Source organism: Neopsephotus bourkii, unplaced genomic scaffold (genome assembly GCF_033783945.1).
Source record: "Neopsephotus bourkii isolate Nb327-2 ecotype Australia unplaced genomic scaffold, CSIRO-AGI_Nbou_v1 NB_1630, whole genome shotgun sequence".
Classification (NCBI taxonomy): Eukaryota; Metazoa; Chordata; class Aves; order Psittaciformes; family Psittacidae; genus Neopsephotus; species Neopsephotus bourkii.
The window spans coordinates 10351680-10374096 of record NW_026902105.1 but is presented as its reverse complement, the minus strand read 5'-3'; the positions used below and the strand labels follow the sequence as shown (position 1 = coordinate 10374096).

General features: G+C 41.4%; 1 protein-coding gene across 1 annotated transcript in view; it reads left to right on the top strand.

Moving 5' to 3' along the window:
• Window positions 1–22417, top strand: part of SNTB1 (syntrophin beta 1) — a 110436-nt gene that overhangs the window by 40789 nt on the left and 47230 nt on the right. Inside the window, exon 2 of the mRNA XM_061373466.1 lies at window positions 15946–16162. Coding sequence (XP_061229450.1) covers window positions 15946–16162 — 217 coding nt within the window. The remainder of the gene's footprint in view (window positions 1–15945; window positions 16163–22417) is intronic.

The window sequence follows — 22417 nt, the reverse complement described above, 5'->3', positions numbered from 1 at the left end:
GGAGGCAGAGAGCAGAAAGGGGACACCTAGTCCATGTGTGCTTTTCCTTCTTCACTACACCAATGAGGGAAGAAGAGGCCCTGGTGCTACAAGAACATTTTAGGAGACTTGGGAAATGGGTTTTAGTCAGAAGCGTGGGGGCCTGGCACTGGTGTTGCCCATTTTCCCCTCAGCCATGGTGTTCAGGAGGATCTTGTCAATCATGAAAACCGTAGTCATGAATTTTAAGGTAAACATACCTGCTTGTTCTTGAGCTTCACAGGTACGTGTCAGCCACACATGCCCAAGTGTTTTAAAATACTATTATTTGTGGCCATAAGAAGGAAATAGCAAGGTCATTAGGGGTGCTGTAGTGTGCATGGGGTTGGGGGGGGAGATACATGGCTGTGAGAGGAGCTGTTGGTGGCCTCTTGGGTTAGTCTTGCTGGAAGGTGAAACATGGCTTAATTAATTTCATGAAGTTTTCTTCGTTGGTTTTTTTCCTTCTCCTGAAGACACTCTCAAGCTTTCCATCTTCTGAGCACAGCAGGCATCTGTGCGATTACTGCAGCATGGTGCAAAGAGACGTGGGGAGAAAGCGTTGACTGGGCAATCCTGGCAAGCATTATTTAAACCATTGGAGAAGTGCAGCAGATTGACTGCCTGACCGTCACTGCCGATAATGCTGCTTGTAGAGCTTGTCAGCATTCCAGCTTCACATTTTATAACCATTTAATTACTGCCTGTATTGAATGTAGCTGGAATTCACCATTGCACCTAATGCTGTGAAAGTGCACTGTAAACTATAAGAAAGTGAAGAATATCAAGGAGGCAGCCAGGCTGTAATGAGTTTGCTCATGCTGTTAGGTAGCATCTCTGTAACAGCCCCAATAACCATTCCGTTTGTTTTGTTTGATCATTTGGTAGGTTTTGTTTTGGCTTTTTAGCTTTTGTTTATTTTAGTTTTAGGATATGGTATCCTTTATTGGATAGTTTTCTTTTTCATTGAATCCACAATCCCTTTCTCAAAATTTAATTTGACCATATATGATTAAATATATTTTGCCTTTAATTTTCTTCCAGCTCCCCATGCATGACAGAGGGGTGGTGGTGGGCCATGCAATGGTCTGGCACAGGCTCCTCAGTGCTGTTTTATCAGAGGCTTCCCTTTGTGTGGAGTAGTGCAGACCTACTTCTGCAACTTGACTGTGGTGGCTGCTGAGCTGCGGTGAAGGGATCTGAAAACACTCACGTGTAGTGAATGCTCTGAGTGCTGTAAAGAGATTCTGTCAGGGAGGCCGTATTTCTATGTAATGCTAGATAGAAATTCTGGTATGAACGTGTTGGCGTCATTCACTGTGGTCCCACATGTCAGGGGATGCTTCTGCCCTTGCTGCTGTGCTTTCCCATGGGGACAGCTCTGCAAGCTGAAGAACAGAGGTCTCAAGCAGCATCTGCCCCAGCACAGGGTGCTGCTGGGGTGGAAGGCATGCTCGGGTCCAGTATCAGCTGCTACTCCCTGTGTGCACACTTGGGCACAGAGCGAAGTGGAAGTGGGTGAGGGCAGCTTGACACAGCACTGGTGGTTATCTCTCTTCCTCCTCTTTTCTGTCCTTCCCCTCCTTTGCAGCAGAGTTTAGAGGCTACTGTTGTGGGAGGGAAAGGGTAGAAGGGAAGTGACGTGTTTTGGGCAGGGAGGGAGAAATTGGCCCTTGCTGGGGTGGGTGATAGAAGGATTTGCAGGATGTGCCCGTTGGACAGGGACAGGCAAGGGCTTGAGGCAGATGCTGGCATGAAGAGGGGACCACTGCTAATCAGTTCCTGGCAGAGGAACAAATCCAGGTTTGGTCTCAGGGGTTGACAGGGTAGGATCACTGTGATCAGGTAACAGCTTCTGGAGGGATGGGGAGCCAGGAACTTCTAGATGTAAAACAGCATCCTAGGATATGCTGCGTGTTGAGAAGATGCATGTATATGTGTATACATTTGCAAAGGTCTATATATTACTGTATTGTCTTGCACATATGTAGCTGCCTTGTTGCTACTAAATTCTTAACATGTCCTTTGAAGAGGGCTTTCTGGTTATTGATCATGAATTGAGCACAAACTCCGTAAGCCACAGATCATGAGCCAGGCCTGGTGGTCATAAACTAAACTGAGGTGAGGGAATGTGCTCTCAATCTGGAAAAATTCCATGAGTCTTCCAGTCCAGCCTCTGAAGGAGATGATGACTTGGCCCTTTGGTGAGCTGAGACAAGGCAATGCAATATAAATGGTGTGAAAAGCAGTTTTGAGGGAGCTGAAGTGACCTAGAAGCACACTATTTACTGGCACATACTTCTGAACTGGTCCACCCTTTTTGCAGTAAATAGTCTTGTTACACTCTCTGTCATACATTTAATAAAGGAGTTATAGAATAACCCTTGGTTAAACAATCAGTCCAATATTCTCAGCTCCTAACTTCTGACCATAATTTACCTACCCAGAGAACAAGTTTCTGATACTCCCTGTGGAAGAAGAGATGTAAATATCACTGGCATACCTCTGCCATCAGCCAGCTTAAAATCCTCTCCCAGCTTCCCATCCTATTTTCTTAAATGCAGTAACGAACCAGGCAGATTGGTTTTAGTGTTACTCAGAAGTTTTGCTTTAGGCTCTCAATCTGCCACCAAATTTACTTCAGCCTCTTATAGCCTCTGCAAGGGAAACAACTGCAGAACTTGTCTTTACAGGGCTGGAGAGTACAGTATGAATATTGTTCATAAGTTTCTGATGTTTGCTGAAATCTGGAGTTTGGAAGTTGCCCTTTAAAAACTTGGAGCACAAACCTACTATGGCAAAAAGCCCAAAGGTCAGCTTACTTGTGTGAGTGATCTCTTTAGAGATACATCGACAATATTCTGATGGCCTTTGGTATGCAAGATGAGAGGAGAAGACCCCCTGACTGTGGGGACACAGGCAGGCTGGTGTTTGTGATCTGCACCACAGCACGGTCCTGTATGGCAAAGTCAAAACTCTTTTGCTGTGGTTCCATCTGGGGTATCTCCTCGTGAACTGGAGTTCTGCTCATGCAGCTACCTGCCAGGGTTAGCTTTCCTCCTAATTCCTGTTCTTTCCCTCTTTATAGACTATTAACATCTTCAGTTTCAGCTGGACTTGAGCTAATTCCCATTGAAGATGAACCCAGTGGCTTTAGCAGAAGTTGTAAGTGACCCTGAGATCAGAAGCCCTTTGAGACATAAATTGTTCTTTTTTTCTCTCCCATTGTGCCCATCAGTGCTGCTGTTAAAAATAAAAATAAAAAAAAAAAAGAAAAAATAAAAAAGCAAAAAAAATAAAAAAGCAGCACTGATACAATCTGGTGTTCTCTGCAAGTAGCAAGAGAGACCTGCCCTTGAACTAAATAAAGCAAACACAAGCCTCAAGCAGATAGTTATCCCTGTTGTGTATCCCCAAGCCTCTGTAAAAGCATACATAATCTAGATGGGAAGGAAAACTGTGCTTTCAGCTCCTCTTTTCAAAGGTACTCCCACACTGGAGCATAAAGAAAACCAGTTATGCTAATGGCAAGTATACATATATACGATGCTTGGCTTTCAGGCTCCCTCCACCTTGCAAACTTGGTTACTTTTGCAACAGAATTATTCTGACTTACAGGACAGGGAGAGAATTTTTCCCTTATTTTAGGATTTGGCCTGAACATGTGAGGTCAAGGCAGCGAGTGTGAGGTTCAGCAGAGCTGCAGTTAATCTGCACGTGTATCAGGGACTTTTCTTTGCATTACATGTGCCTTAAGTCCATGCCTCCTGTCTGTAGAGGCCCTGGTGGCCATCCTCATCTGGCTAGGTGCTCCCATTTGCTTGAGCTGCCCTTGCTCCTTTTATCTATATAATCTATATCATCTACATCTTCTCTTATCTATCAGCAGAATTCAAGCAACCACTCCAAGGCAAAAACCTTTTATGGCTGAGGTAGTGCTGAATGCTCAAGTCCTAATGGAATCCCTGCATGGGAAGCAGCAGTGATAACAAAACTAGGAAAACTTTAGCCACTATTAATTGCAAACATATCCTAGCAACTGTATCACTCTACTCATATTTCCTTTTCTTCGTATTGTTTTTCGAGTGTTTTTACAAGCAGCACCTGCTACTGCTGTCTCCATTACAGGGGACTACAATACAGCTGTAACAACACTGGGAGATACATGCATGATTTTTCCTGTAGGCTCTTCTGCCTGCTTATTTCCTTGTCATGTCCCTATTGTCTCTTAACCTGTACTTGGTTTCTAAGCTCCTTGGGAGGGGACCAGCCTTTTGTTCTGTGTTTGCACAGCATCTGAGGCTGTCATGCCCTGGTTCTTCGCTAATCCTGGTAAGTGCTCCGGTAGTACAAATGGCAAGTAAATTTGAGATACAAACAAATTAGCATTCTTGTCACTGATGAAATAAATGGTTTTCTCTGTGATGATTTGAGCTGGGGTTGCATTTCATTACAGCCCTTGGAAGCTTAGCTGGGAATTGCCAGGTTTCTTTTCCAGCCTCTGTTATCAGCCTCCTGTACTAGTTGACCAAAATGTACTTGGCAGGCAGATCACAGGCTCTGGAAAAACAATAGGTTGTACTATTTTAACCTGGCTTTGACCTAACCTGGAACAGTCAAACCTGGCATTTGCTGTAGTGAGCAAATACGGTTTGGTGTGCCGAGTCAACTGCACTTGCTGCTGAGACCAACCTGAGTCTGTCTTGTCCTGAAGAGAAGTGGGGAGACCATGCTGGCCCCAGCATTGGCATGATACCAGGAGAGTCTCAGTAATTCTCTGTAAAAAAGCTTGAATGAAGCAGGGAATTACTTTGCCCTTAAATTGAAGATTAATGTGATTTTTTTCTGGGGCAGCAAACATTGCTTGTTTTCTGGATGGATAAAGTGTCCACTGAAACAGGATTATATTTACATTATTATTGCAGGGCGATCTGTGAAATAGGCTTTCTGTACTACAGTAAAGAGCCATGACCCCTTGCAGAGTTATCTTTTAAGCTGCATGCTAAACCCACGGGGGCTTACGGCTCAGAGCTAATGGGGATTTAACTTCTCACTGAAAGGAATTTGAGGCCTAACCCTATTTAGATGCTCTTTGCTCTATTGATTAAATGCCCAGTCCACCTCAAAAAACCTAATAGAATCATAACTATATAAATTTTCCATCTGACAAAATGGGTGCTAGGGACACTTCATGCAATATTGATTAGAAAAGGAGTTTCATCTTAAAAAGACATTTTAAATCAAAATGTCAATTCAAAGTACTATGTATTTGTAGAGGAAGAAGGGAATTTGAATGAAAATGTATTTTTTCAGAGCAAACTACAAAATCATTTCATGGGAAAAATAAAAATCAGTTTCTAAATTGAGGATTTTAATGAGGATTTTCACTGCTTCTCTTGTTCCTCTGTTCGTTAATTCATTTCTGAGATCCTGTTTGCAGAATAGTTTTAAATGATGGTATTTCAAAATAAGAAACCTGCTTTACTGCCAACCCTAGTCTTTCTCTTCACCTCCAAATTGTATTATGCACTGGAGTTCCAGGAGGACTCTGTTCCATCAGGGAACATTGGCATGTTTTAAGATACAGTAAGGGGATGAGAATAGAAGATCTGGCATCTTGGTAAGAGACTTTGAGCTTCAAGAAGCAGCACATGATGCCATAGTCCTGTGGCAGCACAGTTGGATTTCAGTTGGTCTCTTTGGGGGCCTGCAATTCTGAGAATTTCCTGTGCTTTCTGAATACCTTTCAACCAGTGCTAATGACTACTGTGCTTATTCTTTAATTGGTGTAGTCTGTTAGGGGTTTGGTGGCTTATTCCTAGAGAAAACCATAATCCCTGAAGAAAAAGACCCCATTCAAATGGAAGCCCAGGCACTGAGGTACAAGGATGTGGCTTAATTGTCCTGTTTTCATAGTCCTCGCTGAACACACAGTCCTGCTTCCTCCACCTCTTGAAATACAAGGTGTGGTGTCATGTGAGGTCTTGTGTTCTTTCCAATGCCTCAATGAGCAGTCTGTCTGCTTCAGGTGGTTTTCTCCTAGCCTGTAGACCAGCAAGGAGGTATGTGTAGAGCTGAACCTCAATCAGGTCAGCCACTCTTCTGCTGTGGCAAATGTCTTGAGGTGGAGAAAGGGCAGAGCTGGTGTGCTTCTCCCATTGAACTGTGGTGTTGCTGCAGCTTGGAGATGGTAGTTTTTGATAGAGTGAATTGATTTCTGTGGGCTAACAGTGTAAAACCGGTTGCATGCTTCTCTAGATTTACCAGACTGTGTTATGCCCAGTTGAAATGAGAAAAGGAGAAAGAGGTAGGCAGGTACATAAGCATTTACAGTCCAAGTCACTGAACTTCGATAGCATTCATATTTATCAATCTGTCTATCTAGTTGTATTTATATACCTGTACTGTTATAGAGGTAATGATATTTATGCTCACTAGTATTTTAGTGTTCTAGATATGGCCTTTGTTTTCTGCTGTTGGGAAAGGTTGCAAACTACAAGATTCCCCAAAATAAGGATTTATGTGTAGATAGGATGCCTGTCAATGGATAGCCCAGCCACAGGAGATACGGCAAGTTCTTAGCTGAAGGCATGCCCTGAGTTTGTTCATTTCAAAGCTTTTGGTGTTGTCCAATGAAGAAAGAAAATTATGAACTTTGAAGTTTTCCAAGTGACTGCAGCCCTGCTCTTTAAAATAAATCATCTTGGAAGGACCTTGGAAGGTCTTCTTCCCATAGGGAGAAGATTGTAGGCATTGTGAATCTCGTTTTCACTGGCACTGGGATCCTTTTGGGTTGCTTGAAAATGAAAAGTCATAAAGGGGCAGAAATTTAAGTTTATTGCAGAGAACTCTGTCACTGACTTACTGCATGACTTTGAGGAAGGCATTTTAAACTTGTCTGCATCAGTTTAGCCATCTGTAAAACAGGTACAATCATACACAGCATAATAATTTCCCTCAGTGAGTGCCATTTTCAGTCTATCCTGTACTACTTAATGATTTGTGTGACTGCTGAAATAACACCAAGCTCTAAAACTGTAATGCCCTTATGTATTTTTTACATAATCACTACTGGTTGAATTATTTGTTCTGACACTTGAGATTACTCATGTAAATAGAAAAATTACAGCGTGCTGGCGATGCCAGACACTTTGAATTCCATCTGAGTGTGTGGGTGATTGGAAAGGGATCTATAAATACTAACAGAGGGGGAAACAACAAGCATGAGCAGCACATGAAAAATTCTGAATCAATTTATTCCTCAGATTTAGAGAAAAGAGTTGAAAATTGAGCAACCTGGTCTAGTGGAAGGTGTCCCTGCCCATGGCAGGGGATTTGGAACTGGACGTTCTTTAAGGTCCCTTCCAACCCAAACCATTCTGTAATTTTATGGTATAAAATATCAAGATTGGTAGGAGATGGGCCTTAGGAATCTGAGTACTGCCGGTCCACTGAAGAAATGTATTTTGCTCCATTTCCATGATTTGTGTGAAGCCATGTTTTTCTGATGTACTTTGAGTAGAGCTACAAGCAGTATGATGACTTAGTCCTACTATCATGGGACTAAAATCTACTTTTTATCATTTTCTAACTTATGAAGCATTCTGCCTTGGAGACAAGCAGCAGCTCTGGTTTGATTATCAGGGAGTGACTCACAGGTCCCACAATGCTTTTTCTCAAAATGTGACTGCTAATTTTCATGTTCAGCTCTGAAATTGCCTGTTACAGATGTTTTGCACTTCCATTATGAAAGATTTGCGTAGCTCTGATTGTGGAGTTCAGAATGTCACACAGTGATGTAGTGAGCGAGCTGTGCCACATTTTAAATAAAATGGTAAGTTATAAAGCTACTGTAAGTTACATAGCTACTGCTTGCAGGTTTTGAGAGTAATCTTCTTTGATTTTTTAGTTTATTAGATAAGGGACGTTTGTTCAGTGCAGCTGCTCCCAGTTCTCCAGTGAGTAGTCTTTGAGTACATACTCTTCAAGATATTATCAGTGTCTCCTTCTAGGTCAAGCTGTAAGCATTTCCTTTTTAACCAAACATTGTACTTCTGGAGTCTACAGAAGATTTACAAGGTAAAAATCTGTCTGCATATATCGGGGGGGAGTATGTAGTTTTTGGAAGGCTGGTGAATAGCTTATGGGACCTTTCCACTAGAATTCACACATTTATTGTTACCGACATACCAAAAACAAGAACTGAATATATCTGATTTACTGAAACAGAAACTTTGAAATTTAAAATGAACTAAATCACATGAAGGAAACTGTAATGAATTCCGTGTAGTAGATATGAGTAATGGAAATTATAACGGAAAGTATTGAGCAATGTCAACTGTAAAGAGTCTGCATTTAGTTTATTATTAATTTACTGGTCTGAAATTCTTCTCTACCAGATTACTGACAACCTGTGACTGCTTTTGATCACTCCATCAGCTCAAGTGCTAGAAAGTGTCACGTATTTGGACCTTTGAAGCCTTAGGCTTCATTGTGATTCTCTGTCAGACAATTTTGTGTCTACTTAGTTTGTTATTTTATTTCTAACAGAAACACAAAATCTCACCCTGACATTGAAACTAGTCCTGCTTCCTAGCCTCAAATATGGACTTCATTATTGGAACACAGTAATGTAGCTTACAAAGGAGCTTAAAAGGGGTAGGTGGCAGTGACATGTCCTCAGTGACATCAGGGAGAAGCGGGTGGAAAATGCTGTCTGCAAGTGAAGCTTTCAGGATGTCTAATATAGACTGGAGGAGTCGTAAGTTGTGTGCTTTGCTTATCCTTGCTCTATATGGAGTAAAAAACTGTGGCTTTGTGGAGTAATGAACATGGATAAATACTAGGTTTTGTAGCTGACAAATTTGATATGCTACATAAGATGATATTTTAAGCCTTCATCCCCTAGAAACATTTGCATTGAAGAAACTCAGAAAGTGTTGAACAAATGTTTACTGAAGGGGAATATCAGTGGCTCAATCAGCCTATATCATAGACTCACATAGACATAGGCCATCTCAGGAAAGGGAACAGGAAAAGTAACTCTCTGAAGAATTGCTGGTGTTATACAGAAGTATGGATGGCCCAGGAATGTAATATCCAATGAAAATCAGAGTGGAAAAGGGGTGTCCCAGGGTGCAGACTGGAAGAAGGTAACTACAGGGGCTGCACATGCCTCCTTCCAGGACTCACCACTGAGTTTTCCTGCTACGGTTTCTTGACTTCTAAGATATCTTTGGTGGTGGTTACGTTTTTTGAGACCTGCTGTGGATAGCACAGTGTGACTGGTCCCTGTACCATATTTGGGTTATCAAGCTCATGAGGTTTACAGACTGTGTTCTTGGATGGCTTCCCAAGAGAACTCTGTTTTCTCCCATTTTCTTCTATTTGGTGGAGGCCTGAATGTGCTGGTCCTTTGGTCTACTGTCTGGACCTCAAGTCTTCTTACATCATTGATGAAGAAATTCTCTTAACCATGCAGAATTGCTGATTGCAAGCTGCCATGAGCAAGGACTGCCTTCACTTTTTTGGTGCAAGTGTGTGACGGTGATGCCCAATCTGTCTGTAGACCACTGAAAGCTTGAACTTGAAGCCTGGTTGCTTACCAGCAGCCTTTTGGTACCAATTACTAATGCCCTCCCTTTAGGTAAGCTTCATCTTAAAGGTGTGTTTGTCTCCTGGATCTTTCTGAAGTTACTCTTTAAAAACATTCATTCATGTCTTCAATATGAAAAAATGTAGTAAGTGAATTGAATACACTGAATGTATTTTAAAAACGATTTTAAAAGCAGAGCATTGCAATTTGAATCCAAGCCTGTCTCTTTAAGGGCTGAGCAACGTACACCGAATTCAGCTGAATTAATTTTAAATCAGCAGAAAATGGTAAATTCAGCTTAGTCTCACTACATTATGAGAAATGGCCAAAGCATAAAGAGGATTTGTATTCTCGCAAGGTGTGTACTTTAACTAATTTGTGTCATCTCCCAGAGGTGGAAAACTGATTCTCTTGCCAGATCAAGAGGTTTACTATTTCAAATCCCTTTCAGCGCAGCAGGAAAGCAGATGATGTTAATGGATGTTACCTGTCTAAGTGTAGTAACAGATGTTTCTGTACGAAATGGAGTGGAAATACTCTCAAGCAGGATTGTTGACTGGTTTTTGCTTTATGCTCATATTAAAGCTGATAAAAGGGTTATGCGACACATTTTCTTAGATGATCTGATTAATAAACTCTTTTCTGCAAGTCTTTGGTCGTAGTTTTGATGATGGCACAAGCAGCTGGACAAATTCTCTTCTCATTTTCATAGATGTCTTCACTGTAGGTTTGCTCATGTTTAATGGAAATTTGATCTCTTAACATAAAACCTAGCAGGGAAATTCTGGTATCATGATACTGAATTAGTTTTAATACACTGGACCTTTCTCCAGCTCTGTTAATCTCTGTTCCATTGAGAGTAGTGTAAAATACTCTGCATTTATGTTGTCATTGCGTGGGCACAGTTTGTGAAACCTTTAGCAAGACTTCTCCTTTCGTTTGCAAGTAGTTTTGATACCATGTGGGGCATTTTAATTTGTGCCTTGCCAAAACTGCTAGACTGCAAATTCTGTAGACTGCAAATTCTGTGTTTTTAATGTTTCATCAAGCAAAACACCACAGTCATGCTGAGTGATTGACTTGCTTGGCTGATTTGCCCTTCTGAAGACCATATACCCACAGTGATTACATCTAGGTTTTGCTACCATCCCTTTTTTATATTACTGGGACAGTGTCACTTCAGCAGCTGTTACATGGCTCTGTGTTAATAACTTGGATTTGTAGTGGTGCTGTCTACAACCTCAGAAGTGTTTGTCTTCACTGATTACCTCTTTTCCATCTGGGAACTGCATTCCTGCAGGTTGGACCTCCTCTAGTTCTGCATTAGCAGCTCTTTTCAAACAAACCAAGTATCATTTTCATATGTAAAGTTTTGTATGCCATGCTGCCTGCCATACTCTTGTAGATGTTTTGGTGTGCTCACTTCAGCACAGACGAGTCAAACAGCCCCTTCATACTGAGTAAGCTGATAAAAGCAGTCGATCTCATTATGTTTGACTTGTGGGCTTGAGTGACTCCAAAGGTTGATTCCTACATGCAGTCTTAAAACATCTTAAATATGGTGGAGGGCTTGCCTAGCTTCTCATCTCTGGGCCATCTTTTACCATGGAAGAAACTAGACCAGATGAAGGTAGATTTATGGGAACTTTGGAAAACTTAGCTTTAGGTAGAAATAATGTTATCAAATAGCTTGAAAATATCCTCAAGAGGTTTCTGGGTGATGTTTTCTATTTATCTTTGGTAGTTGTCTTTGGAGACAAGTTTTAGGAGAGAACAAATGCATAAAGAGGAGACTCTCTTCTTTTCCCCTGCAAAGGGGAATTCCTTGATCATCATTCTTCAAACAGCAGATTTGGTTATGTTGTTCCTTTTGCTTTCATATTGTAAACCTACATATCCTGTCCTCATTCCCGTAGAAACGAAAGAGCTTTTCTCGGGAGTGCTGGCTTCTGTTCAGTATTCTTTTGTCTTCCCTCCTAGGAAACAGTTTGAATGTGTCAGAAGAGTCCTAGTTCCTCAGCACTGAGTCTGGCCAAGAACCTGACCACATTGGTCTGTAGTATTTCTCTCATTAAAGCCTGCTTCTTCCCCTCAGAAAAGTCAATTGTGAACGTAACAAAAGATTAATTGTGGAGACTTGGGATTTGGCAGAACTGCGAATAAATGAAGTGCTTTTTTGGAAGCTGTCTTGCAGATCAAAATATAAATGCAAAGGATTTCAATGTGTATCAGTGGATTATTTAATTTGATTGCCACTTCCCTTCCTCTTCATTTTGTGGGGAGGGGTGCTCCGGAGATTGGAATTTTAATTACTTGACCACAGTTTCTTATTAGCGTGCACCGAAAGGGTATGGATCATTAATTAGTACTGAATAGAAGGGTCTTGAGGTTGAGCTATAGCATCAAATGGTTGAGTTTAGGCAATGCTCGACTGAAATTATAGTCTATCAGGAAATTGAGTTATAATAATGAAACCATTAGATTTTTTTCTCAGTCCGTGAATGTTAGTTTCTGTGTTTGCAGAGTACATTCTGATGGGCTTAAGGAATGTAGCATTTTGATAAGATCATATTTAATGCTTGTATATATATTAGACATATATCTGTTCTGAAGGCATATATATGCATGCATGCCTATAGAATAGTTATACATAATTCAGAGTTGCTATACAAGGGCATGCTTTATTTAATGTTATTAGATGTTTTGGGGGTTTAACCCATTACGTAGTTTCATTGGCAATTTATAAAAACAGTGTTCTGCATAGCAGCTTCCTTTTTCAGGTGGTACCTGGATTTGTGCTATTGCATCCAAAGGGGAATCTAGCTCTTGCTAGCTTGTGTAATGGTCTGAAAACAGAGTATTATCCACATTATTACTTTAACGTCCAATAATCGGTATCATGTTTTTTTCTGTTTTTAACATTTGATGATGAAAGTGATTTGTATAACTTCACTGTAACTTTTCTGCAAGATTCCCAGATTGTGCAGTGTGGAGTAGGAATATGCCTATAATACATATTGGTATCAACTTTTTTTTTACTATGTGGGTTAACAACTGTTATGGACAGGCTGCAAAAGGCAGACGTGTGGGGTCACCATAAGTTACTGTGTGTAGTAGGTTTACTGGTGCATTGGTATAAGCCAGAGTATTTGCATTCTGCAGTATTTGCATCCAGAGTTTAGAGGTAAACAGGAAATAATGGCTGATAAAAATTATGAATCATCTGGACACGATGTGCCTTATTGTAGCTAAATTTATAAACTGGACTTTGGTTATGGACATGTAATTATGGATATTGATGGAGCAAATGGAAAACAGTGGCTCTGATAATTTAAATAATACAAAAAATTGTATAAATGGATCAGTTCTGCCACTGTTCCACTCCCATATTCCATTTATATGTATCCATCTGATGGCTTTTAAGATACGAAACACATTTGAATATGCAAGAGCCAGAAAGTCTGGGCTGTAAGACCCAGCAGAATTCAGCAATGAATATAGAGAGCTGTACTTGTATTTAGACAGAAGTAGGAATTAGAAACTACTAAAATCAATGTGGTTTTTGACAGAAAAACTATATTCACTTTATTTCGTAATTATTTTATAGAATTTTGTAGGAGGATGGTGTTCAGCAGTTTACCAGTATATTAACGGGTCATACAAGTCTCGGGTGCTGAGCAAACATCTCCTGTTGAGAGTTTGTAGAAACTGTATGTCTGGGAGTTCAGTAGTTGGCAGGAGTTTTCATAGTTCATTTTTCCTCAAGGTGATATTCTTGGCTTTTGCTGTGTTTGAGACTCAGTTTGTGGAAAGAGGGTTGTGTTTCTGCTCTCTTCTCCTGCTCCTTCTTCCTCTTTCACAGGAGTTCCTGTGAAATGGTGCAGCTGCCTGACACAAATTCCCTGGTGCGTCGCATGGAAACTTGGCTTCTTGGCACATGGAAGGAGCGGTTCTTTTCTTCTGTCCCTGTCTCTGGAGAATTAAATTCACATTTTGTGTTCCTGCTTAGGTTTAGAGCCAAGTTTTTCACTTCAGCTTCCTTCCTCCCCCTGCCCCTCTCTCCTTTCCTTAATTAAAAAGATGCTCAGGTCGAGTGCATATAGCTGCAGCTCAAAAAGGATAAAAATAGCACAGCACAAATGAAATAGCTACACTATTGAAACCTGGACCTTTATTTAGCCTCACATCTGCTGCCATGTCACTGTAATGGAGTTCAAAAGCTGACTGGATTACTTTTTTCAACAGATTAATTCATAATCGCTAAAGTTAAAGGGAAAAAATTTTTGTTTGGAGTCAAACATGGCTTTTTACCGCTTCAGCTGTTCCTTCCATCTAAGTTATTGACAAAGTCATATTCATTCAGTGTAAACAGGAATAGATTTGCTACACTTGTATGTGATCAGTCTCCCTGTTTCCGGGTCTATGGGTACATCCAAACTGAGATGCTGACATCCAAACTGAGATGCTGGCTGCTAAAGCTAATACCCGTGTGACACTAGCTAAAGGGGCTTATTTTCAGCATCTTTGAAAGTCAGCTAATTTATGGAGTACTCAAGGATCTCAAGGATAAGCACTGGTTTTGAGAGTTAGGTGACACAGGTTTTTAGATAATGGATTCCAGGTACGTGTCTACAAAAAGATCAAAAAATCTATCTCAACCCCTTTTGCCTTAAATAGTTTCTGGAAGCCTGGAAGAATCCTGTGCTGGCTCTTCCCTTAGCAGAGGAGAAGTTAATTGCAAAAATTGCTCAGAATAGTATGGGGCAAAGAAATCAAACCAGCATAGGTGGGTAGGACAGCATTTCTGATAAATCACAAATGGCTCTCCTCACGAGGAATATCCTGCAAAATACCTAAACACTTAAGCCCTTATAATGGAAGCTTATAGTTTTTTTTTTTAAAGAAGAAATGGCAAGATGTGAACTAAAGAGTTTTAGAGAAAAGATGGCAATAGATGCTCACACAGCCTGGACTCTATAGTTTTGCACAGATACTGCTCTTGGTAAAGCTGTTATGAAGTGCCTTGAAAATAGTGCTGCTGAAAATACCTTATCTGTGGTTTTGACAGAAGCACTGTTGTTCTCCACTCCTCTGAATACTTCCCTTGCTTTCATTTTGAACTTAAAAACATCAGTCTGCTTTCCCTAATTTAACCTCCTTCACCACAGTGCCCTTTTATAATTTACCCATCTTTTTGTTACTCAGTCATTCCCAGTTTCCTCTGCCGAGCTCACACGATGATCTGAATGGGTTCCTTGAAATCTTCTCTAACAGCATTCTCATAACTCCTTAAGCTCATGGTGCTCCTGCCCTTTTCAATGCACGTTGTCACTGTTTAAGTCATGGGTACAATTGAGGGGCAACAGCCAGTTAAGCAGCCACATTGATGTATATTGGAGATACACATTTAACCAGGGTGCTTAAATGTGAAATCCTTTCTTGCCTGAGCTCTGTCAGGTTTGTGAAGGCTGGCAAATTTGCCAAACACATGAAAAGCAAAAGCAGAATTGATCTTGAACTGCTGAAATAATACCGAAAAAAAAGGGAAAATGCTGCAATATTTGCCTGCATAAAGAGAGGAATATAAAGTATGAGTGTGAAAGACGTATTTTTGAATACATTAAAAATCATTTGGGAATCCTACATTCACTTTCCCTATACACACTGGAAAAAAGCATTGGAAGAGGCTGAGAAGAGATCTAATCTGACACCTCCACTCTAACAAAGGGCTCAGACTTAATTTCTTTTCCCCAAGAGAAGGCTAAGAGGTGAACTGGTTCTTGTTTTTTCCATATATAGATACAAGTAGATCAGCTAAAACTGCTTCTCCATAAGCAGAAATAGCTGTTGAGATCAGTGGCATGACAATGACAAGCGTGAACCAGAAGTGAGATGTGAGTTTGCAGCACTGGGAGTATCACTGGAACATTTTAGATAGGGGAATAATGGATTCACTGTCACTTGGTTGAATGTCTTTCTTAAAAACTTCCCTATACCTCAGCTAGGAGGTCATGGCTTCTGTGCACAGGAATGGATGCTTGAGGACTTACAGCCTGTCAAGTAGTGGTTGGATGGCTCTCCTGGCCTTATACTGTTTGTTATGTCACCTATTCTTGTTCTTTTCCCTTGTTTTACTCATTACACCATACTGAGATTGTCAGCAGTCAGACCTCCCTCTTCTCTATTTGCAGAGCTTCCAATGCTCTGATGCTGGAAAAGTAGAAATAATAAATGGCACTGACGGTTGGTACCAGTTCAAGGAACTCACTTGAGATGCAACTACTGAATATCCATTTATTTATTGCTTTCCTTTTTGTTTTCCTTTTCCACAGTGAAATACATGAGAGAAGCAACCCCCTATGTGAAGAAAGGCTCCCCCGTTTCAGAAATTGGGTGGGAGACACCTCCTCCTGAGTCTCCCCGCCTGGGTTGTGCCTCTGCTGACCCACTGTCGCAGCTTTCGCTCTCCATCCACAGAGACAAGAAGACAATACCGCTCAAGATGTGCTACGTGACGCGCAACATGGCAGTGTCAGACCCTGAAAACAGGTAAGCAGGGGATTTGCCTGGGGCTGGGATTTGGCCTTTTCAGCATTGGGGTGGGTGGACAGGAGCTGGCGATGGGCTCTGGACACACACAGAGCAACCCAGTGAGGGTGGGTGGTGGTGTCTGAGCCACATGGTGCTGGGTTTAGCTTTTGCATTGTATTAGAGAAACCTTTCAGTGCAGTAATCCAACATTTCTATTAGAAATAGAATCTCAGGGGTTCGTTATCATCCTGATAAAGTGTCTGCTTTTGAAGAAAGAGATACTGTACGCAGTAATTGGTTCCATCCTTGGGGCTGGCTTAATCTAATTGCACTAAATTACATTTTCTTTCCTTTTTCAATGATTATTATTTTAAGAATGGCCTGTTTTGTCCATTCAGTTCTGGGTACGTAAGTCAATAATAGGAGAAAAGTTCCACTTAACAAGACACTAATGGGGAATTTCTGTGAATTCTTGGTTTGGATTTTTTTTATAATGCTAAAAATAGGATGAGCTCTTACCAGCTCTTATTTATAACATATGTGGAACAGCTGCACCACACCAGCACACTCTCTGATCCCTGCTCTCCCAGCTGCTGATATAAAGGGACCAGTCAAGTCAATAACACAGACTTGATTCTTCCATCCAAATAATGGCCTTTTTGTTTTCCTACAGTGTGTTGGCTTGCTCAGGAGCTGGGTGTAATGCCTTTGATTCTCAGCACTTACAGAAGGATAAAGGGAAAAAGGAGAGAGCAAAATGGGGTTTGGGGTTCCCTTGTAATCTCTTGCATTGTAATTCAGAAACTATATCAGTATCTATGTAATTTTCTTTTTTTATGTATTTGTCTGACTTTAAGTTCTCCCCAGCCCGCCTCCCGCTTTATTGTTTAGTATTGCTTTACTTTGCTTCTGCCTTTCATCTCACCAAGTGGTTATCACCATAGTCAGTGATAACCAGCCACAATCAGAAGTGGAATTTTAAAAGAGCAATTACCCAAGCAGTTTTTTTCAAGTTGAAATCACGGTGGTTATAGATAGAGGTCACTATTTTTTTTATATATGCATGAAATATATATATATATGTGTGTGTATATATGTATCTATAGCTTGAGATGTTGAGGTTTGACAGCTGTACCACTAGCATGAGAGTCTGGAGTTCTCTCTGCCTTAGAGTGTATTATAAAAATACCCATGCAGATTGCATTGTTTGAATCAGCACCATGTAACGATGCTTTACAGATGTTTGCTTCATTCATTTAGCACTTTTCCCTGCTTTTTTTGAACTATAATGTAGTTCTCAGCTTCTGTCACTGTCCTGGTCCTCAGCTTTGTTTGAAGGCCAAGAGGACTGATTCGGAAGGACACACTCATTTCTCAAGATATGTCTGCAACAGAGCTGACTTTTTCAAGGCATGCTACAAATATGTGTGTTCTTAGGTGTAACTAGGAAGTAACATGTGGGAGAGTCATACTGCTTGTTGTCATGGTTTTAAGTTTTGTTGTTGTCACGTCCTGTGGAAAGAGTGACTTCTGATTTTTACTGCAGTCCAGCACCGTGCAGAGTACAGTCTAAGCCAGATTTTTCCATCTGAACACACAGTACCTCCCCTTTGTGCTAGCTGCAGTGTAATAGCAGCATCCCATCTATTTGCATCTTTACCTATTTCAGGTTTTCTTAACAATTCTGAGTACTGGATCTGGTACTTCTTAGTGGAAATGCTGTAACAATGCAGCCACCCGTTTGCACTGCAATGTATCAGTGGTGCGTTGACTCTGGCTGGATGTTCGGTGTCTGCAGAGCTGCTCCTCTGACATTCTCACTCCTCTCTCTGGCTGCAGTTGTTCCTTTGCAGGAATTTTTCCCCTTCTAAAGTACATTATCCCAGAGCTTTCACCACCATCGCTGCTGAGCTCAGCCTTGGCCAGTAGTGGGTCTGTCTTTGAGCTGTGTGGAATTGGTTCTGTTAGACATGGGGAGCGCTTCTAGCAGCCTGTCAAAGAAGCCACCCCTGTAGCCCCCTCGCTGCCAAAACCTTGCCATGCAAACCCAATATATTACCCCAAGATGGTAATCTGATTCCACAAAAATAGTTTGATCTTCATTTACAGCAGAGCCCAAACCATGTCCTTACATGCTTATGACACTTCTGTTTCATAACCCAGTGACCTGACATACATAGATCTTAGAACTGGTGGTGTCACTTTGCTGGATGGCTTTAAAGAGCACTGCTGACAGGCTGCCAAAGCATGTGCTGTCCATAAAAGGACTCTTCAGGACTATAGCTGAGCTAATTTTCCTCTAAGCCCAAGCGTGGACATAGAAAACATGAGTTTTCCATCACAGGTATTACTCCAGTGCAGACTGGAGATCATGTCATAGCAGGGTTGTGGGACCAGGCTGAACTGGTTTGGTGTTCAGCATGTGAATATATCTGTGCTAAAGGACCCAGAAGGAAATGCCTACTTGTTGGCACTGAATCATCTCCACTTGTTAGAAAGATGGAGTGAAATGTGGGTTTAATGGGACTGAAGGAAGCTACACATATGGTTTTCCCACTAGAGCTGGTAGCCCTGCACAGGATTTCTGCTTCTCCTTGCGGAGTGGCCTCAGTTAAGAGATTCTGTGCCTAGTCTGTGGTGGTTTGGGAGTGAAGTTTGGTGCTTTTAGAGCCAGCAGTTCTCGGATATCTCTTTCACCTAACCTGTCTGTGGGTTCACTCTGAAGGAGGTAGGGGATTGTCTTGCCTGTTACCTGATTAAAAAAGTTTTAAGAGACCAAGAGGAAGATCTTTAATACAAACCAATGCCACATTTAATGTATAGGATTTTTCTTTTTTTAATAGTACAAACATGGTAACAGCAGAAAGGATGCAGAGCATCTTAGTGGCATCTGTGTCATTCTCCTCTAGACGTGGGTGCCATTGTTACATTTCAGGCTGGAAGAAACTAGGTTAAAATAATTACTATTTAAATCTGTCCTTTTACTCTGTTTCTTGGGGTTTTTTACCTGAAATTTTACTGATAAGTGTCTTTGGTGGCAGCATTAAAGTTTAATGTCAGGCTGAAAAAGAGGACCATCCCCTTCCAATGAAAGGGCATGTGAGAGTGGTCTCAGCTAATAATACCAATAAGCAGTAAATCTTACCACAGAATAAAAAGCTTTTCATCAACTTCTAATGTTGATATTAAGGAATAGGAAAAAAAAATAGGTCTCAGGTGAAATTTGCTCTGTTGGTGCTTTTAAAGTCTTGGGACATAATACAAAGGTACTTACATACACGGCACAGGAGACATGGCATTCCCTGGTGGAATGAGGCCATGCTGCATGGACTGAAAAGGTTTCCTCATCTGCTTTTGAAATCACCCTAAAATCCTCCTTGCATTTCATTCAGCCAAAGCCAGGAAGTGTGGGCCTGATCCTGCCAGCACTTAGTGTGCACAGATCACAGTTTTCCACTGCCAGGAGTCCAGAGCAGTGTGATCTTTACAGAGAACTTCAGCTGGGATCCAGTCTTAAGGATCGAGTTACTAGTTGGCAAGATTTGGCCCTCTGATGGGAAAGGTTTGCCTTGGTTTTGAAGCTAGGAAAAAAAGAGCCAAGACAGATTCCCAGCAGTATGGTGCTGGCTGCCAGCTGCATGCAGTGGCAGTGCTGCAGCAAGCACGGTGCAACTTGTAGACTTCACACCAGGACACATGGAGGAATAGATAAGGAACTTCCTTTGTGTTGTCTATTTCATGGCTGGACTGAGAATTACGACTGGAAGGTAGAATTGAGCAGATACGTGTTAAAGGTGATAGAAGAACTGGCTGCTATCAATTCAGTCTGGGCTTTGCACATTGAGCTGCATTTGGGAATTGCCCAAGCTTTCCAAGACAACAGGGAGGTGTAAGACAGACTGAGACGCGTTTCCTCCAAAGGCAGCTACAGACAAGCTGCTTCATTACTTTCATTAATTTTCTTTTTTCATTGATTCATGGAAAGAAGTACTTGCAAGATTTACTGCAGAGCTGTTGCTCTCCAAAACTGAACCTATCCACACATTTGTATTAACACGTATTTTCTTTCATTATTTAATAACATGTCAGTAATGTGCAGTAGCAGGGTCAATGAGATACAACGTTTTGAATTGTAATTGTCGTGTAAGCATTTATGCAAGCATAATATAGCCCTGTGCGATTCTGAAAATGGCATTTCAAAGTATTAAATGCAAAACCAAATTGTGGTGAGTTTGGATGTATTGAATTTTGTTGCAGTAAGGCATGAAAACAAAAGTTGAAGCTTCTTTGAAATGAGAGCTGAGTTTCAGCCAGTTTTCATATGACATAGTAAAAACTAGTCCTTGTGCCAAAACACTTGATCCGTGAATGCTGATAACAAATATAGGAAGCTAGCAGAAGAACATGAAGATGAAATAAAGAGACAAACATCTTTATGTAGAAGAATCTGTGACACTAGCATAGGACTATATACACTATAGAGCACTGCCCAATGATTGACTTTATGAATGCATTTCTGATGCTTCCCATTTTCAGCTGTGAGGCTAATTGATTATTTAAGGCGATGTCTGGAGTGCTAGTGGAAACTCCATGCCTCCTCAGTACAAGATGCATGTAGGTTGGGATGTGCCAGCACTCCCAGGTTCACTGCTGATCCTAAGCCCAACCATTTTTCTTCAAAAGGACTACACAACTTGACGTATTCAGACTGGACATTAGGAATCATTTTTGTACCAAAAGGGTGGTCAGACACTGGAACAGGCTTCCTAGAGAGGTGGCCGATGCCCCAAACCTGACAGTGTTTAAGAGGCATTTGGCCAGTGATCTTAATAACATGCTTTTGCTTTTGGTCAACCCTAAAGTGGCCAGGTAGTTGGACTAGATGATCATTGTAGGTCCCTTCCAACTGAACTAGTCTAGTCTAGTCTATTCTGTTCAAAGAAGGAATTATAGCCATTTAGCTCTTGCACCTCTTCAAGCTCATGCTGGTACAATTTGAGAGTGACCAAGGAGGTGGGGAAGCAAGTATTAGGCAATGGAGAAGAGTCTGGACGTCTCGTTGACGAATGTGTGGGCTGACTCATACCCCCACCCTGCCTGTTTCCTCCTGGGTAAACAGGACCATACTTTGATAATGCCAGACACAAGCAGCCACTGGCATACAAAGAAAAGGCTGGATTCTCCTTGAGCAGAGTGTGGTTTAAGTGTGCAGTTTCACACCCACATTTTTTCCCCACTGGTGAGGGAGCAGATCTCCCCTAGTCCTGTACCCGTTGTGGGGCTGACAGCAGAGTGCTACGAAAGTGACCATCGTACCCAAAATGAGTTATGGCTGCTCTTGTAGAGCTTAGGTCCCATTTGCCTTGGTTTTTTGCCTCTTGCCTATTTAAGAGGCAGTTTGATAACACTGGGCTCAGCCAGTGGCATTGGTTACTGGTAGAAGTACAGATGGAGCGGAGGGCTGGGCAAAGGCTGAGTCCAGAACCCAAGACTGTGGCGATAGACTGCTTCTATCACAGCACGCTGGAGCTGTGTTAGCCCTGAGTGGACACCAGCAGTTCTGTGGGGCTTCCTGAGGAGGTGGAAATCTTTTGTTCCTAATGGACAGTGCAGTTTTAGTAGGACAGGCCTCTGGTTTAGAAAACAGGTCTTTTTTTTTTTGTTGTTACTATGTGTTGTAGGTGGGCAAAAGAAAGACACAGGACTTACGTATGCAGGGGGGATAGAGCAAAGGTAAAGATACTATAATGGGCGCGTTACTGGTGTAAAAAATATCTCCCTCCATAGCTCCTCAAGGAATTTGTCCCTTGTTCCTTGTGTTGTTACTGAGCGGCTCTCTGGCTGTAAATAAAATCCCTGTGAAATGGAGAGGCTGTACTTAATTTGCAGTGTTGTTGTGAGCTACAGCTGGAGATCCTTGGATGAAAGGCATATAGTACTTAATTATTGTTATTGGTACAGACATATTTTACTATTCAAATATCAGTAAGTTCTTTGAAGAAGTCACTGAGCTGGCTAGAGTCGAAGTCCTGATTTATATCCTGAATTTTTGTTACTTTTTTTTTCCCCCAGTGGGCTGAGTTTATTATCTGTTTAGATTACTGTTAAATAGGGAAGAAATCAACAATCCAACATTAAAGCAACTTGAAAGGATGTAATTGAAATCCAGAAAAGAATAGAAATTACTATAATCAGGGTGAAACTCTGGTTGACTCTCCTCTCACCCTTAAATCACCCTGTTGTGCTATTGCAGTGTGCACGGGCTGTTATAGG